This window comes from Sinocyclocheilus anshuiensis, unplaced genomic scaffold (assembly GCF_001515605.1).
Source record: "Sinocyclocheilus anshuiensis isolate Anshui unplaced genomic scaffold, SAMN03320099.WGS_v1.1 scaffold200, whole genome shotgun sequence".
Classification (NCBI taxonomy): domain Eukaryota; kingdom Metazoa; phylum Chordata; class Actinopteri; order Cypriniformes; family Cyprinidae; genus Sinocyclocheilus; species Sinocyclocheilus anshuiensis.
In genome coordinates, this window is record NW_015558595.1 from 369223 (window position 1) to 388785 (window position 19563).

At 38.9% G+C, this 19563-nt stretch overlaps 1 protein-coding gene across 1 annotated transcript in view; it reads right to left on the reverse strand.

Annotated features, from left to right (window-relative positions):
- Positions 1-19563, reverse strand: part of sema3c (sema domain, immunoglobulin domain (Ig), short basic domain, secreted, (semaphorin) 3C) — a 43274-nt gene that overhangs the window by 17547 nt on the left and 6164 nt on the right. Inside the window, exons 2-4 of the mRNA XM_016475795.1 lie at positions 19109-19274; positions 1715-1875; positions 1008-1070 (exon numbers count right to left, since the gene is read on the reverse strand). Coding sequence (XP_016331281.1) covers positions 1008-1070; positions 1715-1875; positions 19109-19241 — 357 coding nt within the window. The 5' untranslated portion in view covers positions 19242-19274. The remainder of the gene's footprint in view (positions 1-1007; positions 1071-1714; positions 1876-19108; positions 19275-19563) is intronic.

Below are 19563 nucleotides of genomic sequence, written 5' to 3' on the forward strand. Positions count from 1 at the left end.
TGTGGCATAAGCCCTATAGTTTAAACACAGGCACACACTTCGAGAGAGGAAAACAGACTATAGGAAGGGCTCAAACACAAATATTTGTCAGGAGCAGTGCGGGAAGGCTGATCTGCAAAAGCTGCATATATCACTATGTGACATGTTGCTCTGTACCCCCACTGTTAAAGTTATTAAACCACTGTAGTCCTACAATTTAGGGCTGGGTGAATTTTATGAAGACTTTCAAGGATATTTTGGTGGCATTTTCTCCCTAAATGACTTTTACAAATAATTTATTTTAAATAATGAAGTGTAAATAATTGTATAAATTGAGAGTAAATTGTTATAAAGAGGATAAACTAGCTCTCTTCTTTGGGTGAAATATGACACAGTCATTTTTTTATGATATTCACCCAGATATTATACTAACATTCATGATGTGGGGTGAATATAAATTGAGCCATAAACCAGTAAATTGGGACATTTTCGCTCATCTCAGTGTCAAAAAGTAGCCAGGTTTACATTAATTTACCCTATTTTCCAGTCACGTGCAATTAAAATATACAACTTCAGTTCAGTGCACTTGTAAATTCCTGTATTTCATTAGTACATAAAATACAGGTTTAAAATGATCATTTGCGGTATGGGTACGAAGTACAGTATTTTTCTTTGGCCAGTTGAGAACATTAGTCCATTCCAGCATTTACTTAGTTTTAGGACACGTAGTGGCTAGAACCATCTGTTCCTGATCCAGCCATGAAGGTTAAAATTTGAGGACTAAACACTGATTTAAAATCAGCTCATGCTTGGTGCTCTTTTGATTGATTTGGGACAAGTTTGATTAATTGCATGTGATTGTAGGGAAAATAATGCATGTGAAAACAGCTCACTGGATGATCACTTCACCAAGCAACACACAAATAGGAGTTGAATCAAGAATGCTGCTGTCTTCTCTGTGAATCAGAGGCATAAAAGATCTGGCCAACCATAACATGCCAGGAGTTTAAAAGTGTCAATGTTCTTACTGTGGGGTCTTTGCCAGCCATCTGACACTCCTCGACCTTAGTAGTGGATGCCGGCCAGAAGATCTGAGAAAAAAAAAAAAGAGAATAGTGAGAAAATTGTAATATAAGGATGAAGGAACATTTTGACTGACAGATTTATGTTACTATGCACGTCTAATGGGACTACTACACAAGCATAAATGTAATAAGCGAATTTATTAATTATATTAAATCAATATCAAGCATTAAATTGATCAAAAGTCACCTTTCATTATATGCACGAGCAGTTTGAACATTCTGCTACATTTCTCCTTAGACTTTCATGAAAAAAAGTAAATTACCACTTTAAAGTCTAGTAGTTATTTGTCAAGCTCTTAAAGTAGAAACAACTCATGCTGTATTGTACTTCAACTTTGGTGAGGCTTTTTACTGGTGAACTCGTGATTGGGGTTGAGCCCTGCTGGATAGATGTGCAGCATAGACCAGCAAAATGCACTGGAATGCAATGGATCTCTGAAGTTTTGCCAGCCTTTGCTGGAAGAGGAAAGATAAACTTCCATAATTTTTGCCAGTTGTGTTCAAACTGTCTCCTCAAAAGCCAACACTGTTTAGCCAAACTGCCACTTTCCCATTAGTCAAATGAGAAGGAAAGAAATGTGGTCGCCATTGGTTTCTACTGTTGTGCTGCATTTCATGTTGATATAGAGAGGTTTTGACTGCTCTCTCACCTTCAGCATGGTCTGGCTGATGTTGTTGATGTACATCGAGATTACATGGTCTTTGCAGCCCACGTACATACGGTCTTGATCCTCATCCATGAAAAGGATCCTATAGTCCATGGCCTTCTCAGACAAAGTGTAGAACTCAAAGGACTGGGTTTTCTGTAATTCTGTAATGGAAACACAAGCATGTTCTTTGCATTTATATGTGAGGTTTTGGTGTTTACTTGCCAATCTTTACCCCAATATTCCAAAACACACACACACACACATGCTCTCATACTTATACAAAGACGCAAGGCCCTTCACCATACCATCAAAGTCTCCAAAGACCAAACTAATGAATGTTCCTTCTTGTTTCTCATTAGTTATTCACTAATGTATAGAGAAGTGGAGGCCACATTGATACCCTCCTCTTCATCTTTATCCTTTTTAACACTGATTCTAAAGCCAATCCCTCATTATTTTTCTCTTCAATGACCAGATAACTCCCTCTAGTCCCAATGAAAGTCCCATTTCTCTTATCTACAACCACTTTCTTTTCTTTCACGTTTCTGCTTTTCATCCTCGAATAAAGAGGCGTCTGTATAAAGTACCTGCCAAATAGGTTTGTATATTCACCAAGCTGCCTATAAACACAAAACATGTGCAATGGATCCAGCACAAATTACTCCATGGCTTCTCATTCAAACCAGCACCTCCAAAATTAAGAATTCAAGAATTAAGGTATTATTAATATTAATTAATAAATGCATCAATTAATGCATTAAATAAAATCAAATGTATAAAATCAGTCTTTGAAATGGCACCAGAAATAACATTGTGCTTAATTTATTTTTAGTTATATTAAATGCATTCATATGTATATGTGTGTGTATATGTATATATATATTATTATATTATTATAAATATAATATTATATTTCCATTTTTCTACTTATTCTTATTACAATTTTACATTTCATATTTAATTTAAATTCAGGAACTTAAAAGATATTATAATTATTCTATATATTTAAAGGGACCAGCACACAAGACAAGGTGAAGATCACCCTAGGCTCTTTGATCACCATAGACAGTAGACAGCATGTCTCACCAGACTATTATGGGATTATATTAGGCCTTGTCAAACTCGTCATTCTAATGTAGGTTTAATAAAAAGTGGTGTGGAGGGCAACAGATCACATCAGCCAGGCTTCAAAGTGCCACCGATAGCATCTCCGTAAGATAAGAGTGGCATTATTACTGCTCAAAGAACTCCTCAGGGCAAGACTGAAGTGAGTGCATGAGAACTAGACGGAGGGGAATGAAGAAATGACGTTGCGGAAGAAACGGTGGAGGAAGCATATGTGAGGAAATAAGCATTAAATAAAATACCTCAAAAGCAGGAGCGAAAGAGAGAAATCCCACTTCTGGTTAGGTTTCAGGAGACTAATTAGAAACATGCAGCTTCTGTAACCTCAGATAGAAATCCAACAATCCCTTTTCACCCCATTTAGCAGACTCATTTAAAGACTCGTGTCATAAAGATTTTCTTTTTGGGAAAATTGCGTTGTCAGGTGAGCCTTTAATTTCAGCTTCCGGTTCAGGTTCGGTCTAATATAAAAATGCTGTGTTGCTCAAAAGTTTAGAAGCAACTTAAGGTTAAGTTTATTTCTTGACGTGTGTGCGGCACAAAATATTTCCCAGATGTTAAATCCTAAAGTGTACAGTATAACTGCAGTACGTGTGTTAAAAGTCGAAACAATTTTGATTGACTGTCAATGTTTTAATTATTTGAGGCTGCATTTATCTGATCAAAATACAGTAAAAACAGTAATATTGTAAAATATTGTTACAACTTAAAGTAACTGTTTTTTGTTTTAATTTTTTAAATGTAATTTATTCCTGTGATGGCAAAGCAGCAGCCATTACTCCAGTCTTCAGTGTCACATTAACCTTCAGAAACCATTCGAATACATTTGGCGCTCTAGAAACATTTTTATTATTATCAATGTTGTACAGTTGTGCTGCTTAATATTTTTGTGGAAACCATAATGCATTTTTTTCTGGATTCTTTGATAATTAGAAAGTTTAACAGAGTTTTTTTTAGAGATAGAAACCTTTTCTAATATTATAAATGTCTTTACTCTCACTTTTGATGAATTTAATGCATCCTTGCTGAATAAAAGTATTAATTTCTTTTCAAGAAAGAATTTTTTTACGTACCAAACGTTTGAACGGTAGAGTAACTAAAGGTTTAGTTTGAGATTTTCAAGAAAGAATTTTTTTATGTACCAAACGTTTGAACGGTAGAGTAACTAAAGGTTTAGTTTGAGAGTGTTAGGTTAAACATTGATTAACCTCAAACTGTTTATTTTTGTGCCATTGTGTTTAATCTGACTTTCATATTTTCTGTCTTTCTAAAAGAATTCCTAATGTGAATTTAAGGCCGTGTTTGTTAGTCTGCACGTGAGAAAGTAAAATACAGCACAGTGGGAAACGTTCACAAGACCTTCCCACCCCACAGATAAACGGACACACGTTCCCCTTCTCAGGAGGATTCTGTGGTGTCTTGTGTCCGCCTGTCCTGACCTCTGAGCCCTGAAAACGTGAATCATACTTAAACGCATATCTAAGTCAACATTCCCAATTGACAGGTGCTCTCACACCTGCTAATAATGCGATTAGGGAAAATTAATGTGGTTTATTTCATATTTGGGTCTCCACAAGGGGATACAACAGAATGATTATCTAATTTAAGCTAAATGTAAAATAATATTTGACATAAGGTCAAAGGTCACTTAGCACATTTTTGTGCATACTGTTTACTAAAACTTTGCACATCAGTGGAGATGGGAAAGCTACGTATAAGTATCTAACATAGTAAAGACAGTAATTCTAGGCTTGTAATTTATTTATTATATGTTTTATAAATTGGGAAGCAACAGCAGCAAGATGTGTGTATTTGAAAAGAGAACTTTTGGCTAAACTAACCAATTGTCTGAATGACTAATCCTACACTGAAATTGTATTAATTAACAAACAAAAAAACTGAAGAATGCTTTTTTTGTGCAATTATCTTTACATTACAGCTAGGGTTGCAAAGGGGTGGAACATTTCCTGCAACTTTCCAAAAATCCCTGGAATATTCCAAAAAATCCTGGAAAGTTTCCAACATTTCTGGAATATTTCCAAAATTTAGTTTTTGCAACCGTAATTACAGCCCATTTTAGGCAGATTCACTCCAGGTAGCTTGAGTTAGTTAGGTGGCTCTTATGCAATGCAGTTTTCAAATTGTGCCAGGCCAGTTGGATTGGGATCAAGGCTTTGACTGTGACACTGCATCAGTGGAGAACATTAATCTTTTTGTTGATGAGCCACTGCAGTGATAATTTGGCCCCTGTGTTTTGGATAATGAACTCTCTCCAAAGCTGAAGGGTGCACCTCACAGAGAAACACTGATTGCATCATACTGCAAGAGAAGCTTGGCAGCTTCATCCAAATGAGACTTTATCAGGGTCTGAATGCTTTCGAAAAGGCAGTGTTTTTATATGCCATGTGATATTTCAGTATGACAAATAGGATTACATAATATATTTGGGTCAATGACTAATAAGAATGTTCAATATAATAAAAAAGAAAAATTCTTGCACTGATCTGCTGCACTCCATTACACAGCGCTCTGTTTTTTAAGATGACAAAAGGTTTAAAAGTGATATTTTCAGTCTGGTCTATCTCAGCGGTCTAACAGCGCTTGTCAATGTCAAAATAATTGAGATGGCCAATCAAGTCAAAGTAGGTGGGGTTTACTGTTCACAGAAGCACAGCGCAAATTCCAGTGTGTGTGTGTGTGTGTTTGTGTGCGTCAATTAAAGCAGTGCATTCACAGAAGCACAACACAAATTCCAGCGTGTGTGTGTGTTTGTGTGCGTCAATTAAAGCAGTGCATGAATATAGAACACCTGTATATGTATATATATATATATATAAGACATAGTTATGGTCGTGCTTTCATGTGAAAAAAGCATTAGTGGTAGGGATTTTTCAGTTATTCTTCTGTAGGTTTACATCAATATTCCAGTAGTTGGCAACAAGTAATTGAATCTTTCAATTAAACTGTTTGTTCAAAAATACCGATTCATTCAGGGACAGAAATCACATACTAGTAATTTATGGAGTTATTAACTCAAGTGATTAGTTCAAAAACATGGATTACATCCAGGGTTCATTGTTAAGATGTGTTCACTTTTGCCATTGCTCAGATTGAAGTTTTCAATCGTCAATAATTTGGTCATGTCAATTTGCTGCATTTACCAACAGAAAGCTGCTGGTTTTGGTTTAAAATGGACTTCTGTGTGAGCTGTGCTTCATACATTGCTATGCTATTGACAATGGGCAGAAGACCTTTTTTGACAATTCATCTGAAATTCGGCTAATGTGACCACAACAAAAGCTAATTTGGCTAATAATTGGGAATATTGTATCCAAAAGGTAAATTACTCAAGATTAACTTCTTGTTTACTGAACTATTGCATAAAAGCAACATCACACTCGATTTTAAACAGTGACGTTACTAACTATATTTTTCAAACGTGTGATGTTAGTTAAGCGACAACTTCCTGTCCTTTCTCTCATGTGTTTAGCATTTGAAAGTCAGGTTGGTTCAGATGATGGAAATTAAAATTCCATTGGATATTTTTTGCCATTTTATGTGTTTATTTATATTGAAGTATAGTTAAATGCTGCTGTTCATTTTCATTTTTTTTTTGAGAAGCTTCACTGTTGACGATCAGATTTCAACACCCACAAAGCTGAGTATTTTTTATGTTTTGTGAATAAATGAATGGGTCCAGACTCCAGACACAAAAAAAATGGGCATCACATCAGTGATCTGTCGACACACAGCTCAAGCAAATGTTTGGAGAACCCAGTCATCAATGAAAGGGAATTACAAAACACAAGCATTTTTGTAAAGTTAAACCACAATTTAAAGCATAATATTAATTTAAAAACATAATTTAGTCCAATTATGACTAGTGTCGAGAGACTATTGATGAGGGTCCTGATCTCAGAGTGGATAATAGATGAAGAATGCACATTTATTATGCTACATCGTGGAAAATTGGTAGACGTCAACCCAGACGACAACTTCTGAGAGAAACTCTGAGTTTGAATGCTTCCAGCAATCAAACTCACAATCAGCAGTTCATGCATGATGAATATGAATCAACGTCAAGCAAATCAAAACCATACTCCATATTTTAAAGTTCGATATGTAACGTTAAACCCCAGGCTAAAACACGTCAAGAGGGCTTTTGATAATGAATACATGTTGTTTGTGATATTTCCCAACATACATGCTGTATTAGTCATGGGCTGGACCACATTCCTGCATGGTTCAATCAGGAAGATCAACACGGAGATGCTCGTCACACATCCTAGTAGGATTGGTCCTGGAGGAGACATTCTGGGCATTGCTTTGTAGATACGGTTGACTATGACATGACTAGTGTTGTTTGCCCAGCAGGGTGCTCTTTAAACTGCCGATGGTGTGGTTTTCTGGAAGGGTTGTATTGCGAAGAAGTGCTGGGAATGTTTTCCTCAGAAGTGTTATGTCTAGGCCTTTCCCTGAGCTCTTCAGTGGATTGAAATTTGATATATGTGGATAAAAGTCGCTTATGGGCTTGTGTAGTCAACACCAGAAGGTTAATTCTCAATATACTACAGTTTGCTTCCCTTTAAATCAGCTGTGAAAGGAACAGAGCTCTTCTATTGCTGAAAGCAAGTAGTGATAACACCTTGAACTCGTAGTCGACAGTATAAAACAGTTATGTTATGTGTAGGAGAGAGTTTCAAAATGGGGATGCGGGATCTTAAAAAAAAACATATAACGTATACTATAAATGAACCAAGAATATTCCTTTAATACAGAAACCCAAAACGAAGGTTACTCCATTAGCAATGTGAACAAGATGATCTTTTTCAGACCTTTAATAAGAGCAAGCTTTGAGCAGCCAACCAAGAGATGAACTAAGAACCTTAACCATGCTAGCTAGTTATAGATGAGTTTCCACTTCCTCATTCCACTCACAAGCTTTTTGTTTTCATTTATACAGGGCAGTCGAGCAGAACTGGAACAAAGCCCTTTTGTGCTAAGAAACTTCTTAAACATCCATTATTAAACAGCATGAGAGGGTTATGGGTCTCGATCTGCTCAGAGGAGACCATCAAGACATGCAAGACCACATGTTTGATCATAAAACAGAAGCTTCCAGAGAAATACATACTGCATGTTCGGGGCACAAGGTTACAAGATTAGAGAATCGCTGGTAGGTTTAAGAGTTTAATGAGTACACATTCACCTTGACGCGGGTCAAATAATCCATATTTTTTGCTAAGCCCATTACCAGCCCATTGTTGTCAATACTGGCTTTGCTTGGTTAGCATTGTGAAGCCACAGTACCACAATGACAAAAACTGATGGATGCTTAAAATGAGATCAAATTAAGTAAACAAGTTGGTCCTGTAAAACAAAAGAAACTATCCGCTGTTACATTCCAAATTAATGTAGCTTTACTAGACAATTGTAGAATTATTCTTTAATAAATGATGATAGCTAGTTCTATTGGATATACAGTAACATATAGGAGACAATATACCATAAAGCCATTTACATGACTAACTCAAACCTAGTGCGGAATATGTGTGGGGAAATATTTCGCCTTCACATAAAATTCCCGATTACATAGAAATGACTGTATTTCGCCCACAAAAATTGGCTGAACAGTAGTAAATGTGACTGCACATCTTTAAGCCTGTTTTATCACCTTTAAGATAAAAATCATATGCCTGAGCTCTTAGAAATGTAGTAGCACAACTAATCCATTTTACTTGTGGAATGAAGTTCAAAACAACAACAAACTCTTAAATGTAAGTAAATGTTAAATGCATTAAATGTAATCAGATCAGAATATCATCAGGTTCTTAGAGTTGGCTAACAGAATAGCATCAGTCTGTTAGCTTTACAAGGAACACGTTTGTTCTTGGGGAGATCATAAAAACAGAGATCAGCTGAGCTCTTTTACAAGAGAACCTGGATTGATTTTAAAGTCATGATGCCAAATGTCTGGTTTAGGTTGCCCGCTAATGTCACTGAACCGCTGCATGCGCCCCTGTCTCGGCTGCCAATACTTTAACCAAAAATCAGCCTCCTTTCAGATTAGAATCACTACAACTGATTTCAGACCTGAGCTCAGATTTTCCATGTAATTTGAAAGTGAAACAAAGTAAATGAATCAAACAGGCAGTGGTAACATATTTAACCAGTCTGTATGCGTAAAAATAATTTTGAATGACCTTGTTTCTGCATTAAGATGCATTGAGATTCAGTCTGAAAAAAAAAAGGTTGTTAAATTTGGTGTGTTTTTGTGAAAAATATTAATGTTGGGTGCAATTATTTAGAAAAATCTGTATTTTTTTTTATTCCTTGACAGCCCTAATATATATTTTTTTATTCATAAATAAATAAATAAAAAATTATCTTATTAATCATGCATAAAATATAAAAATAGCTAGTAAGAATACAATGTTGTGTAAACATTTTGAATCCAACAATTGAAAGACAAAAAAAAAACTTGCTTAAATACACTTGATTTGATGTAAATTTGCATATGTAAGCATAGTCATTCTCAGAATGTTCAAAGGACTATCAGATCTATAACACAACCAACACCATGTGGACAAACCATTGCATGAACCTACTGAGAGACACTAATTGCAGCCAAAGTTTTCCAGGCTGCATTAACTTTGCTTTACCGGCTTAAGCTCCAATTACAGCCGCAGCTTTTGTTAACTTGCCCCTCATTGCCTGAAAGCTAAGAGCTGGTGTGCATAAATTAACTGTATGCAAATATAAAGGCAATGTCCCATTCATTCAGAATGCTACTGGTGCCAGTGTTGCTCAGGGAGCAAGTGGGTGGAGTACCCAGAACTCATGTTCTTCATGAAGATGGAGTGCCCCTGGCCTTTAAGACATGACTTTAAACCCCTTTCAAAAGCTGCCGCTGTGTAGACAATAACATGGTTCTTTGGTTTGGTTCTGCATGGTTAAACTCACATAATGTGAGGTGTAAGTGATTTCACACATACTCGTAGACTCAAAGCCTCTTGTCCAGGCAACCGTATATGTCATCCTCATTTAAGCTCACAATATGTTTGGCCCTGGTTCAGTTGCATGATCTATCATGCTGTAAGATAGAAAAATGGAGACTCCCAAGTGATTGGTACTTGCTAAAGTACCATTACAGTTATAGTTTTCTATGCAATAGGTCTTATGGATTTTTGCCTGGTTGATAATGAAACATTGAAAAATACTGTAGACTTCATACAATATAAGAGACTTCGACCAGTAAGAAACAACCTATCAACTAGGGCTGAGCAGTACAGTATATCAAGTTTGTACGTGTCACGGTTGCCTACTGTGAGGAGTGAGGAACGAGGGATTTCACACAGAACGGTCTTTAATGATCCACAGGAGGAAACACAGGGTAGCCAGGAGTCACACGTAGCACAATAATGTTAAGAACCGACAAACACAGACCAAATAAGGACAAACAGGAACAGAAACCGGGGCAAACCAGAACATATACAGTCCAGAATCCTGACATATCGCCCCCCTCCCAGAAGGTGCGTCCTTGCACTGTAGAACAACAGAGGGGGGGAATGGGTGGGAACTAAGGAGGAGGCTCAGGAGGAGGACGAACACCCGGGAGGGGGCCGACAGACAGAGATCAGGGAGGTGACGAAGGAGGGAGGAGCCAGGGAGGAGACAGGAGGGGCCCGGAGCAGGAGGAGCCAAGCAGGACCCAAGCCACAGCCATGATGGCGACCCACAATGGAGCCGACGGAGGGAGGAGCCATGGAGGAGGAATGGCCGCCAACTCCAGGGGGCAGACCAACGGCAGCGGAGCAGGTGGTGGAGGAGCCCGAGGCGGAGACGGAGAGCCAACGAGCCAGGGGGATGCCAAGGATCTGGGGGGCCAGGGTGGAGCCGAGGGCTCTGGCAACCGAGTCGGAGATCCACGGCAGAGCCGGAGCGACTGAGAACCAAGGTGGAGCTGGCGGGAGGAAGGAGCCCAATGGAGCCGGGGGGACAGAGCAACGAGGTGCAGCCGGAGGAGCGGAGTCCTGAGGCGATGGTGGGTCAACGCCCGACCAAGGTGAAGCCGGAGGGACGAGGGAGCCCGGTGGAGCTGGTGGATCGACAGGTGACGGTGGAGGCGAGGGAGCTAGGAGCCGAGGTGGAGTCGCTGGGTCTACGGGCCGAGGCGGAGTCCGGGCCTCGGAGGCTGAAGGCGGAGGTGAGGGATTCTCCAGCCAAGGCGACGCTGGAGGATGGCAGACCCGCGGAGCTCGCACCGTAATGATGGTGGGCTGAGGGCAAGCAGAGGGGCTGCCAGACAACAGCGGTGGAGGAGGCAGGAGCGGTTGGGAGGGTGGGCATTTGTAAACCTCCGGGCATTCAGGGCTAAACTCTGGATCGGGAGCCCCCTCTAGGCTGAACACGGGAACAGGATGGCGCACTGGAGGGCGCTCTGGACTGGATTCGGGGACTGGAGCACTCTCCTCTTCGGTGTGGCACATTTGCCGCGCCATACTCAGCTCACCCTCAGCCGCGGTGCAGGGGGTGGAGCTCCTCTTCGCGCTCACACCGTCCCGGCTTTCTCCCTCGTGATGGGCATTGTCGCCGGCTCTCGCCCCTGGTCTGACTGGTTCAGCTCTATGTCTGGGGCGATCCTCTGCTCAGTCGCTTGGCTTTGCACTGGCTCGCTGATCGCGGCGGGAAATGGCTCTCCATCAACGGTGGGCTCGGGTTGATGCTCCGCATCGCGGGCAGATGGTGGGCTGGGCTCTGGGTCGGGATTGGTACTGGCAAGATTCTCCTCGGAACTGACGGTGAGCGGGGATCCGTTTCTTGCCAGTATCCACTCCACAAAGGCGGTGAAATCCGCTCGAGGACCATCTTCGGACGACGGCGCTCTGCACTCAATGTTTAGACTGGCATCATAGAACACACAGAGCGCGTCGTCCGGGTAGCTGGTGGTGCTTGCTAGCAGCTGGAACTTCAGCTTGCAGTCTCGTATGGTCCTCGAGTGATCTCTCCCCCTGCTCCAGCAGGAGGAGGAGATATTCTGGCCGAAGGAGGGCATCCATGAGGGAACAACAGGAAACAAAAAACACTGAAACGGAAACAAAACGAAACATACGCCAAAAAGAACTGTTTATCGTTCGGTTCTTCTGTCACTATGAGGAGCGAGGAACGAGGAAACGAGGGATTTCACAGTTCACACAGAACAGTCTTTAATAATCCACAGGAGGAAACACAGAGTAGCCAGGAATCACACATAGCACAATAGGGCCTTTCGCACCGCGGGAACCTTTTCATTGTACCAGAACTAATTGTGGAACTACCCACTTTTGGGCATTTTCGCACCGCCAGAACTGGGTGCGATTTTAGTACCGGACTGCCTTTTTCGAGAACCATTCCGGGCGAAGGAGGGCATCCATGAGGGAACAATGGGAAACAAAAAACACTGAATGAAAAACGGAAACAAAACGGGGCAAATACGCCGGTTTATCGGTCGGTTCTTCTGTCACGGTTGCCTACTGTGAGGAGCGAGGAACGAGGAAATGAGGGATTTCACACTGTAAGAAACTTTGATTTAGGGTGACCAGGTGAACCCATGAAGCAGGTTGGGATGCGCTCAACGAATCTCGACCACCCAGACTGTAGGGTAACATGCGACAGAGTCGTCAGACAGTCTGTCCGCTTGACATTAGCCACATTCCTCCGGCCTCTAGAATGCACACTTACACACTCACACATACACAAATAAACTAGCACTCTAATTCAGTAAGCATTTATAAATACTAGCAAAGGGGAAGAAGACCTGCATGCATTGCATTTCACACTGACAGCACTGTTAGCAACTGACTACCTCAATTTGCATTAGCTGGGCTGGCATTTTTCCCCTAAATCCTTCAACACATCTGTCCTCTGGGGTCGCCAGTCAGAGAAGAGCTTTCAAAAATAATAATAAACTTTAAATTAAATGTAGTAAATGTAAAAAATAATGTAGTACCTTTAAGGCAAGATTCTCAAAAACAAAATGGAATATAAAAACAGAACTTTAAATGTATATAAATGCATAAAACTGTAATCAAATAAAATGTTTCCTGGACAAAAATGTTATTAAAGTTTTATCAAAGTTATTTAGCATTTACAGTATATTACAATTATTTGTATAATTTATATTAAATTATAATTTTTTATTGTTTATTATTCATTTATTAGTTGAATGCTGTAGTTGTCATTAACTTTACACTTATTCACAAATGAAATTGTTGAGGTTAACAGAGGACAAAGCAGGTCATTTAGAAAGTCTGCAAGGAAAAGTGCTTCCTGTTTAAACACGATAGGAAATGATTGGGCTTTAATTCACATTTATTGGTAATACATTTTACAGTTCTATCAGATTTCTGCTACAGATAGCATAATATTAGCACAGAGTTCAGATGGGGCAGCTCTCTTGGCAGCTTTGAATTTGATCAACAGTCTTAGATCCTCTGTATCTCTCTGCGTCAGATAGGGCTCGGTTACAGTGCTGTATTTCTCTGGCACCGCACAGGGTTCTCCACAGGAGCTGTAACTTTACACGTTAACCTACCCATAATGCTAATGGCTGCTTTGCCCCAATTAGCACATGGCCATATCTTCACCTGTCACCGATCCCCTTGGGCCCCCCGTGACCTTTCACCTTAACACGAGGCACCCCTCGTTTATACATAAACATGCACACATAGAGTGTTGCATGCTGATTTACCTAAAACAGTGACAATGGAAAGACTGGGATGAATCTCACAAAAATTGTCATATTTTATCCCAAAATTTCCCCCCAAAACATTCTGAGATGTTATTATTATTGCTTTTAATGATTTTGCAAACAGAAAACAAAGCCTATTTTTAGGATCATAAGGCAAGACACTTAAGAACACCTAAATGTAATTTCTTATTTATTTCTTTTGATTTTGGGGTTAAATATGACTGTATTGATTCGTGATATTCGTCCTATGGAACTAAAGCTACTATATAGTTTTAAATTGTTTGTAGTTTGTATTATTGTTCAGTCATTTGTTCTTTAACCATGCAGACTTAATGTTGAAAAGTGAAAAGAAAAGAAAAAGTAGCCTACTGTAATTTGGAGGGAGCCAAGTGAACACAATCATAAAGACTCATTTTGAAAATGAAATTCACATTTGTATATAAAGGAACACGGGAAGGACCTGTCTAATCCATTACGCCAATGTTTCCTTTCTTTTTCTTTTTAACCAACCTCTTTCCTTTTACAAGTTAGAGTTTTGGCCACTCAGCTGGAAAAGTTAAGAATCTTCAATCCATAAACCATTTTTGGCTTTAAACATATTTTTCAAAGTCATAGGCCTGCACAGTTTGAGCAAACAGAAAAAGACTTAGAAAGGAGGGTGAAAACATGGAACAACCCTTGAATACATTAGCATGAATCAATAGGACAGAACGTGCATGTTAACTCCACCATTATGACGGGCTGTTCTCAGTATTGACAGACATGGATTGATCATGGTATCTGCAGGCAAACAGAGTAAACAGTGATATCTACCCAGGTTAAAAAGGTGAGCAAGGTGAAATGGGGCCAAGAAAGAGGACAGATGCTGTCTGCCTCGAGCACTGCGGCCCAAGCTCTAACTCGATCAGTTAACCTAGACATAGCCTGCAGATAAACACATGTGTTGGCCTTAATATGCCACTGCTGACAGCTTCGACAAGTCATGTTTTGTATAGAATGGAATTCCCCAAACATTCTGCACTGTATTTGTGTGTGTTCATTGCTTAATATTTTACGTGTTCAATGTTCATAGCTATTATCCTTAGCCAAAATAATCTGTTTTACAACTCCAAAGAACTATTTGGTCTGTTAGTCTCAACTTGAAATAGGCTGACGCTCCATTTATAGTTTTTCTGACCTCATTCTAACACTAACCTGACCTAACTACGACCTCTTAACCTCAGACACAACCAAGAGGAAGTTGTAGCCAAAGTTCTTTCACCCAGCATTGATTGTTAGTATAGTATTAGACTTCTGTGTGTAACTTGCCTAGCAATTAGGTTTTCAGATGATTAGACTTATGATTCTGAATGGTGTTTTGTTTTTTTTGTTTTGTTTTGAATGAATGATACATTTATATAGCGCTTTCATGTGTATTGCTATACACCCAGAGGGGGTGGGGGGGGTGGTCTCTCCTCAACCACCACCAGTGTGCAGCATCCACCTGGATGTTTTGTTTTGTTTTTGTTTTTGTTTTGTTTTGTTTTGTTTTGTTTTGTTTTGTTTTGTTTTGTTTTGTTTTGTTCTGAACTTACACTGGGCCAGTAAGAGAACATCCAAAACAATACAGAAACCTCCTCTGAATGGTGACGTAAACACCCTAGGAACCACCTAGCAACAGCCTAGCAACCACCCAGAAAACCAAAGCAAGACCCTAGCAATGAGCTAGCCATTTCAGAAAAGTAAAAAAAAAAAAAAAAAGGTAACACCTATATTTTAAGGTGTTCTTGTTACACGTTACATGTACTTACTATTATAATAACAATTAATTATGTATAATTACATGCAAGTAACCCTAAACCAAACCCTAATCCTAATCCTAACCATATAGTAAGTACATGTAGTTAATTAATATTACTCAGTACTTATATGTATAATTACACCGTAATAAGGACACCTTAAAATACAGTGTAACCAAACAAAATGTAAAACAAAAACCATTTTCAACTAAAAACAGAGAACTTTTTATGCATTTTGGCCATTCATTTACATGGCAACAGCATTTTGGGGGCCTGAAAACGCAAACTTTGAAAATGAGTTTCAAAGAGCAAGTTTTTTAAATCAATTGTTATTCTCTCTGTGTAAACTACAAAAATGTACATTTGTGAAACCGGTGACATCATGCACATGCAAATTACGTGTAAGTGAACACAAATTGACATCGCCAACTACTGGCCTGGCATGTATAATACAGCATTTTTAGCTGTTTTTGAGGATCCATGTGACATTGTCATCTGTGTATGAACCTTTTAAAAAAGCCAAAGGAAAAACTTTTCTATTTTTAGTACAATTGACCCTTCGCTGGGAGCTTGATTGACAGGCGATATGACCAATAATAACGGTGAATCTACTATTTCGTCTGTCAAACAAACCAGACAGGAGAGTAGATTAACGTCGGTGGAAGTGAACTTGAAAAATGGTGTGTATCGATGTCTTTCTGCGGTTGAAACAAGATAACTTCTGATGTTCACTCAATATTTATTTTGTGCTATAACTAGTATAGAAGAATCATGTTCATATGGCGCAAGAGCCACAAAACGGCATTTATGGTTTGAATTTTGTTAAAAAATGACCAAATTTGAAAGCTGAGACTTTGTTTCATACCAAAAGTAAGCTGCTCTGTCTTGTCTGTCGGCGTGTTGTCAGCGTCCTGTGAAATCGCCATGGCTTGTCGGACATAGCAACAGTAACTAAGGGGGGTGGGTCTTTGCGAATGGTCAATTGTGTCATTTAAATGTACACTTAGTGTGAGATATCACATGTATCAGGGCAGGAACATCATCATTATAGTCAAACCAAAGTAAAACTGGATTGCTCAACATCACACTTCTGGGCTTCAGCCACAGCTCAGAAATTATTTATGCCTAAGACGTTACCTTATAGCCGATGAATGTGATGTTGGCTGAGGTCAATGTTGTTTAATCCTCAAAGTGATATCTGGGGTAGAAAATTCAGAGAATGCTTTACCCTGGCCATGACTGGGTTTGAGCAAATGTTAGTCTTGATTTTCTGCTGTAAAAGGACTACAATTAAGATTAAAATCAGACCTTCGTAGATGAGGCTTTTTTCAAAGTTCCCGTGTGTATTTTCATAAAAGTTAACAGTCTCAATTTATGGCACACACACACTCGCAAATGCTGTGTTGTGGCCTGCTGGTGGATAAAAAAGTTTTAATACTGCATAATTGCATACGACAAACAATCCAAGGGCAAAAATGTGTGGTGCGTGTTTTTGTGGAAACAGAAAATTTGTGCATGCACGCAAACTGGCATACATTTGTCATAGATGGCTTCCAGTCACAACATAGAAAAACACACAGCTATGTCGTGCAATACAGCTGTCTTCTCCATCTCCTATTTTTTAACAGCACGGCTTATAAGATGAAATGCATTACTTGCCTCAGTTGATACACTGTTAAATATCAGTTTATAAATAACAAAAAACAGAACTGTCAGCTGATATAAACAGAGTTTGACATAGCTAGTAAAACAACATGAAGGTCGTACTACTCGTGTTGGGAGTCACGTGAGAAAGCTGCGGTGAAAAATGATGAAAATATTTGTGTTCGTCTCATGATTGGAAAGAATACCTTATGAACCTTATGCCCGGTTCAGACTACACGATTTTAGCCCGATTTTGCCACGATTTGCTTGACGTAGGGTGTCGTGGGGATTCGTAAACAACAATGGGCGTCGGGACGCAAGATTCCATCGTTTGAGCTCGTGTAGTGTGTCATAGTGGACGACAACCGATTCCTCGTCTGCGATGCTTCACAACAGAAAGACTAGCATGTTTAATTTTTTTTCTGTCACATTGGTGACGTTGACCAATAGCAGCACAGAAGCTCTTTCATACACAGGTTTCAAACATGGCAAAACGAAAGAGAGATGATGGCATGTGATATTTCAGTTTTTCTTTTTTAATAAATCTGCAAAAATGTCAACAATTCTGTGTTTTCTGTCAATATGGGGTGCTGTGTGTACATTAATGAGGAAAAAAAATTAACTTAAATGATTTTAGCAAATGGCTGCAATATAACAAAGAGTGAAAAATTGAAGGGGGTCTGAATACTTTCCGTACCCACTGTATATTTGAGTCAGTGACAAGATACTCAATATTTAGTCCAGATCTATTAAGCTATTTTAAAAAATGCAATTTACACCAACAACTTTAATACATCTTTTCTATGATTAAAACAATCATATTTTGATAGATTTTTTTTGGTAGAAAATGGTGTAAATGTTTTTCAGAAATGTATGAAACCAAAAAAGATGAAAGTTTTAAGAACTTTGTATATATGTTTTAAGCTAGATGTTTAAAAGATTTCTCCTTTAACTTTCTAGTGGAAACATCTATTGTTTAATATGCCTGAATCAACCTGTCTACATTGTCTACCTGGCCATTTTACAGCAACAAAAGAGTCAGATCTGTCAGAAAATCATCTTAAAGTGAACATGTTTTCTCAGAAAGCAGAACAACTGGTATCCTACACCATCGAATGCACTGACACACCACCTCTTCCGTTACTCAACTATATTAAATGTTTGCTACAGCAGACAAGAGGAAAGATCACCCTTGACATTTGATATGAGACCAGCTCAGCCATTTCCAATAGAATGATCAAAGTCATGGAAACTTTATTCTTGAGTTTGCACCCAGAGATGATGTTTCAAGCACATAATATAAGCTTTATGTCATACTGTGGATATATTAACAACAGCAAAAAAACATGTATTAAATGTCACTATGATGTTTAGCACTTCAGATCAAAGCACATTTTATCATTGCAGACCATTAAACCATCTGCAGCAGTGACCCAGTTAAAACTGCTAGATCGATATTGTGCAAGTCTGGTGTGACTCGCAAGCAAAATGATCTGAAAAAAAAAATATTTTCCACAATTTATTCATCATTTGTAATTCAACTAGTAACATAATGTCATATTTTTAATAACAGCTCAGTGTGTACCCCAAAAAGTATTTTTCCTGACCACACTTTAATCAGATTTAAAGGGTTTGACTGTGTCCCAAATTATATTCAACGTTACCATATAGGAACTAAGCCAAAAATACAAATCTTTCAGAGTCTTTCAGAAAATGTCCACATTGTTCAAAAAGTTTAAAAGCGATGTGAATGAATGTGAAGCTTTTCTCCGCCAATCAGTGAACAAAAGACCAGGTACCAATCGATCAATAAACAGCAAACCTTAATTTAATATACTAAAAGATTTATTTCAGCCTATCCTAAGTATCTTAGCAATGTTGAACACATTGTCAAAGCCAAAGTAGCACATTCAGAGCTCATGACAGTGGCACAGCGACATAATGAAGGACAAATAGACCCCTCAATCTGATTTAGGGTACTCTGATGAGAATGTTTTATCAAGGGAAGTGACCTCACTTAAAGAGGACATGATGTTATCGGAAAGGGTTCTTGTAATTAAAGTAACACCCATCTAAATGGAAATGCCTTGATTGGAGTCTGGCATTGACCATTCTTACCTTGAAATGACAGGAAGACCCGTGGCTGCGGTGGAAAAAGACCAGGGATGCAGGTGACACAGAGGACGAGGGGAAGTAACAACTGCATGCTCGTCCCAAACGGCCAAACCCAGAACGCTCCTGACCTCCCCATGACTGCTGAGGAGAGACACCCAGACCAGCCCACCTGCAAAGACAAGGTGAAGGAACGGTTAAGGACAAAAGAGTTGTACTGAGGAGAAAATACATTTCAAAGGCTTCAGATGGAAAGCAAATAATATATGCACTTTGAGGGTACAGGTAGAAACATGGAATCCCATTATTAACAAGTATTTATGACCAATTTTGTTCAGTTAAATTATTAAATAGAAATATTTAAATATTATTTAAATATACATATATATGTATGTATATATGTGACCCTGGAGCACAAAAGCAGTCTTAAGTCGCTGGGGTATATTTGTAGCAATAGCCAA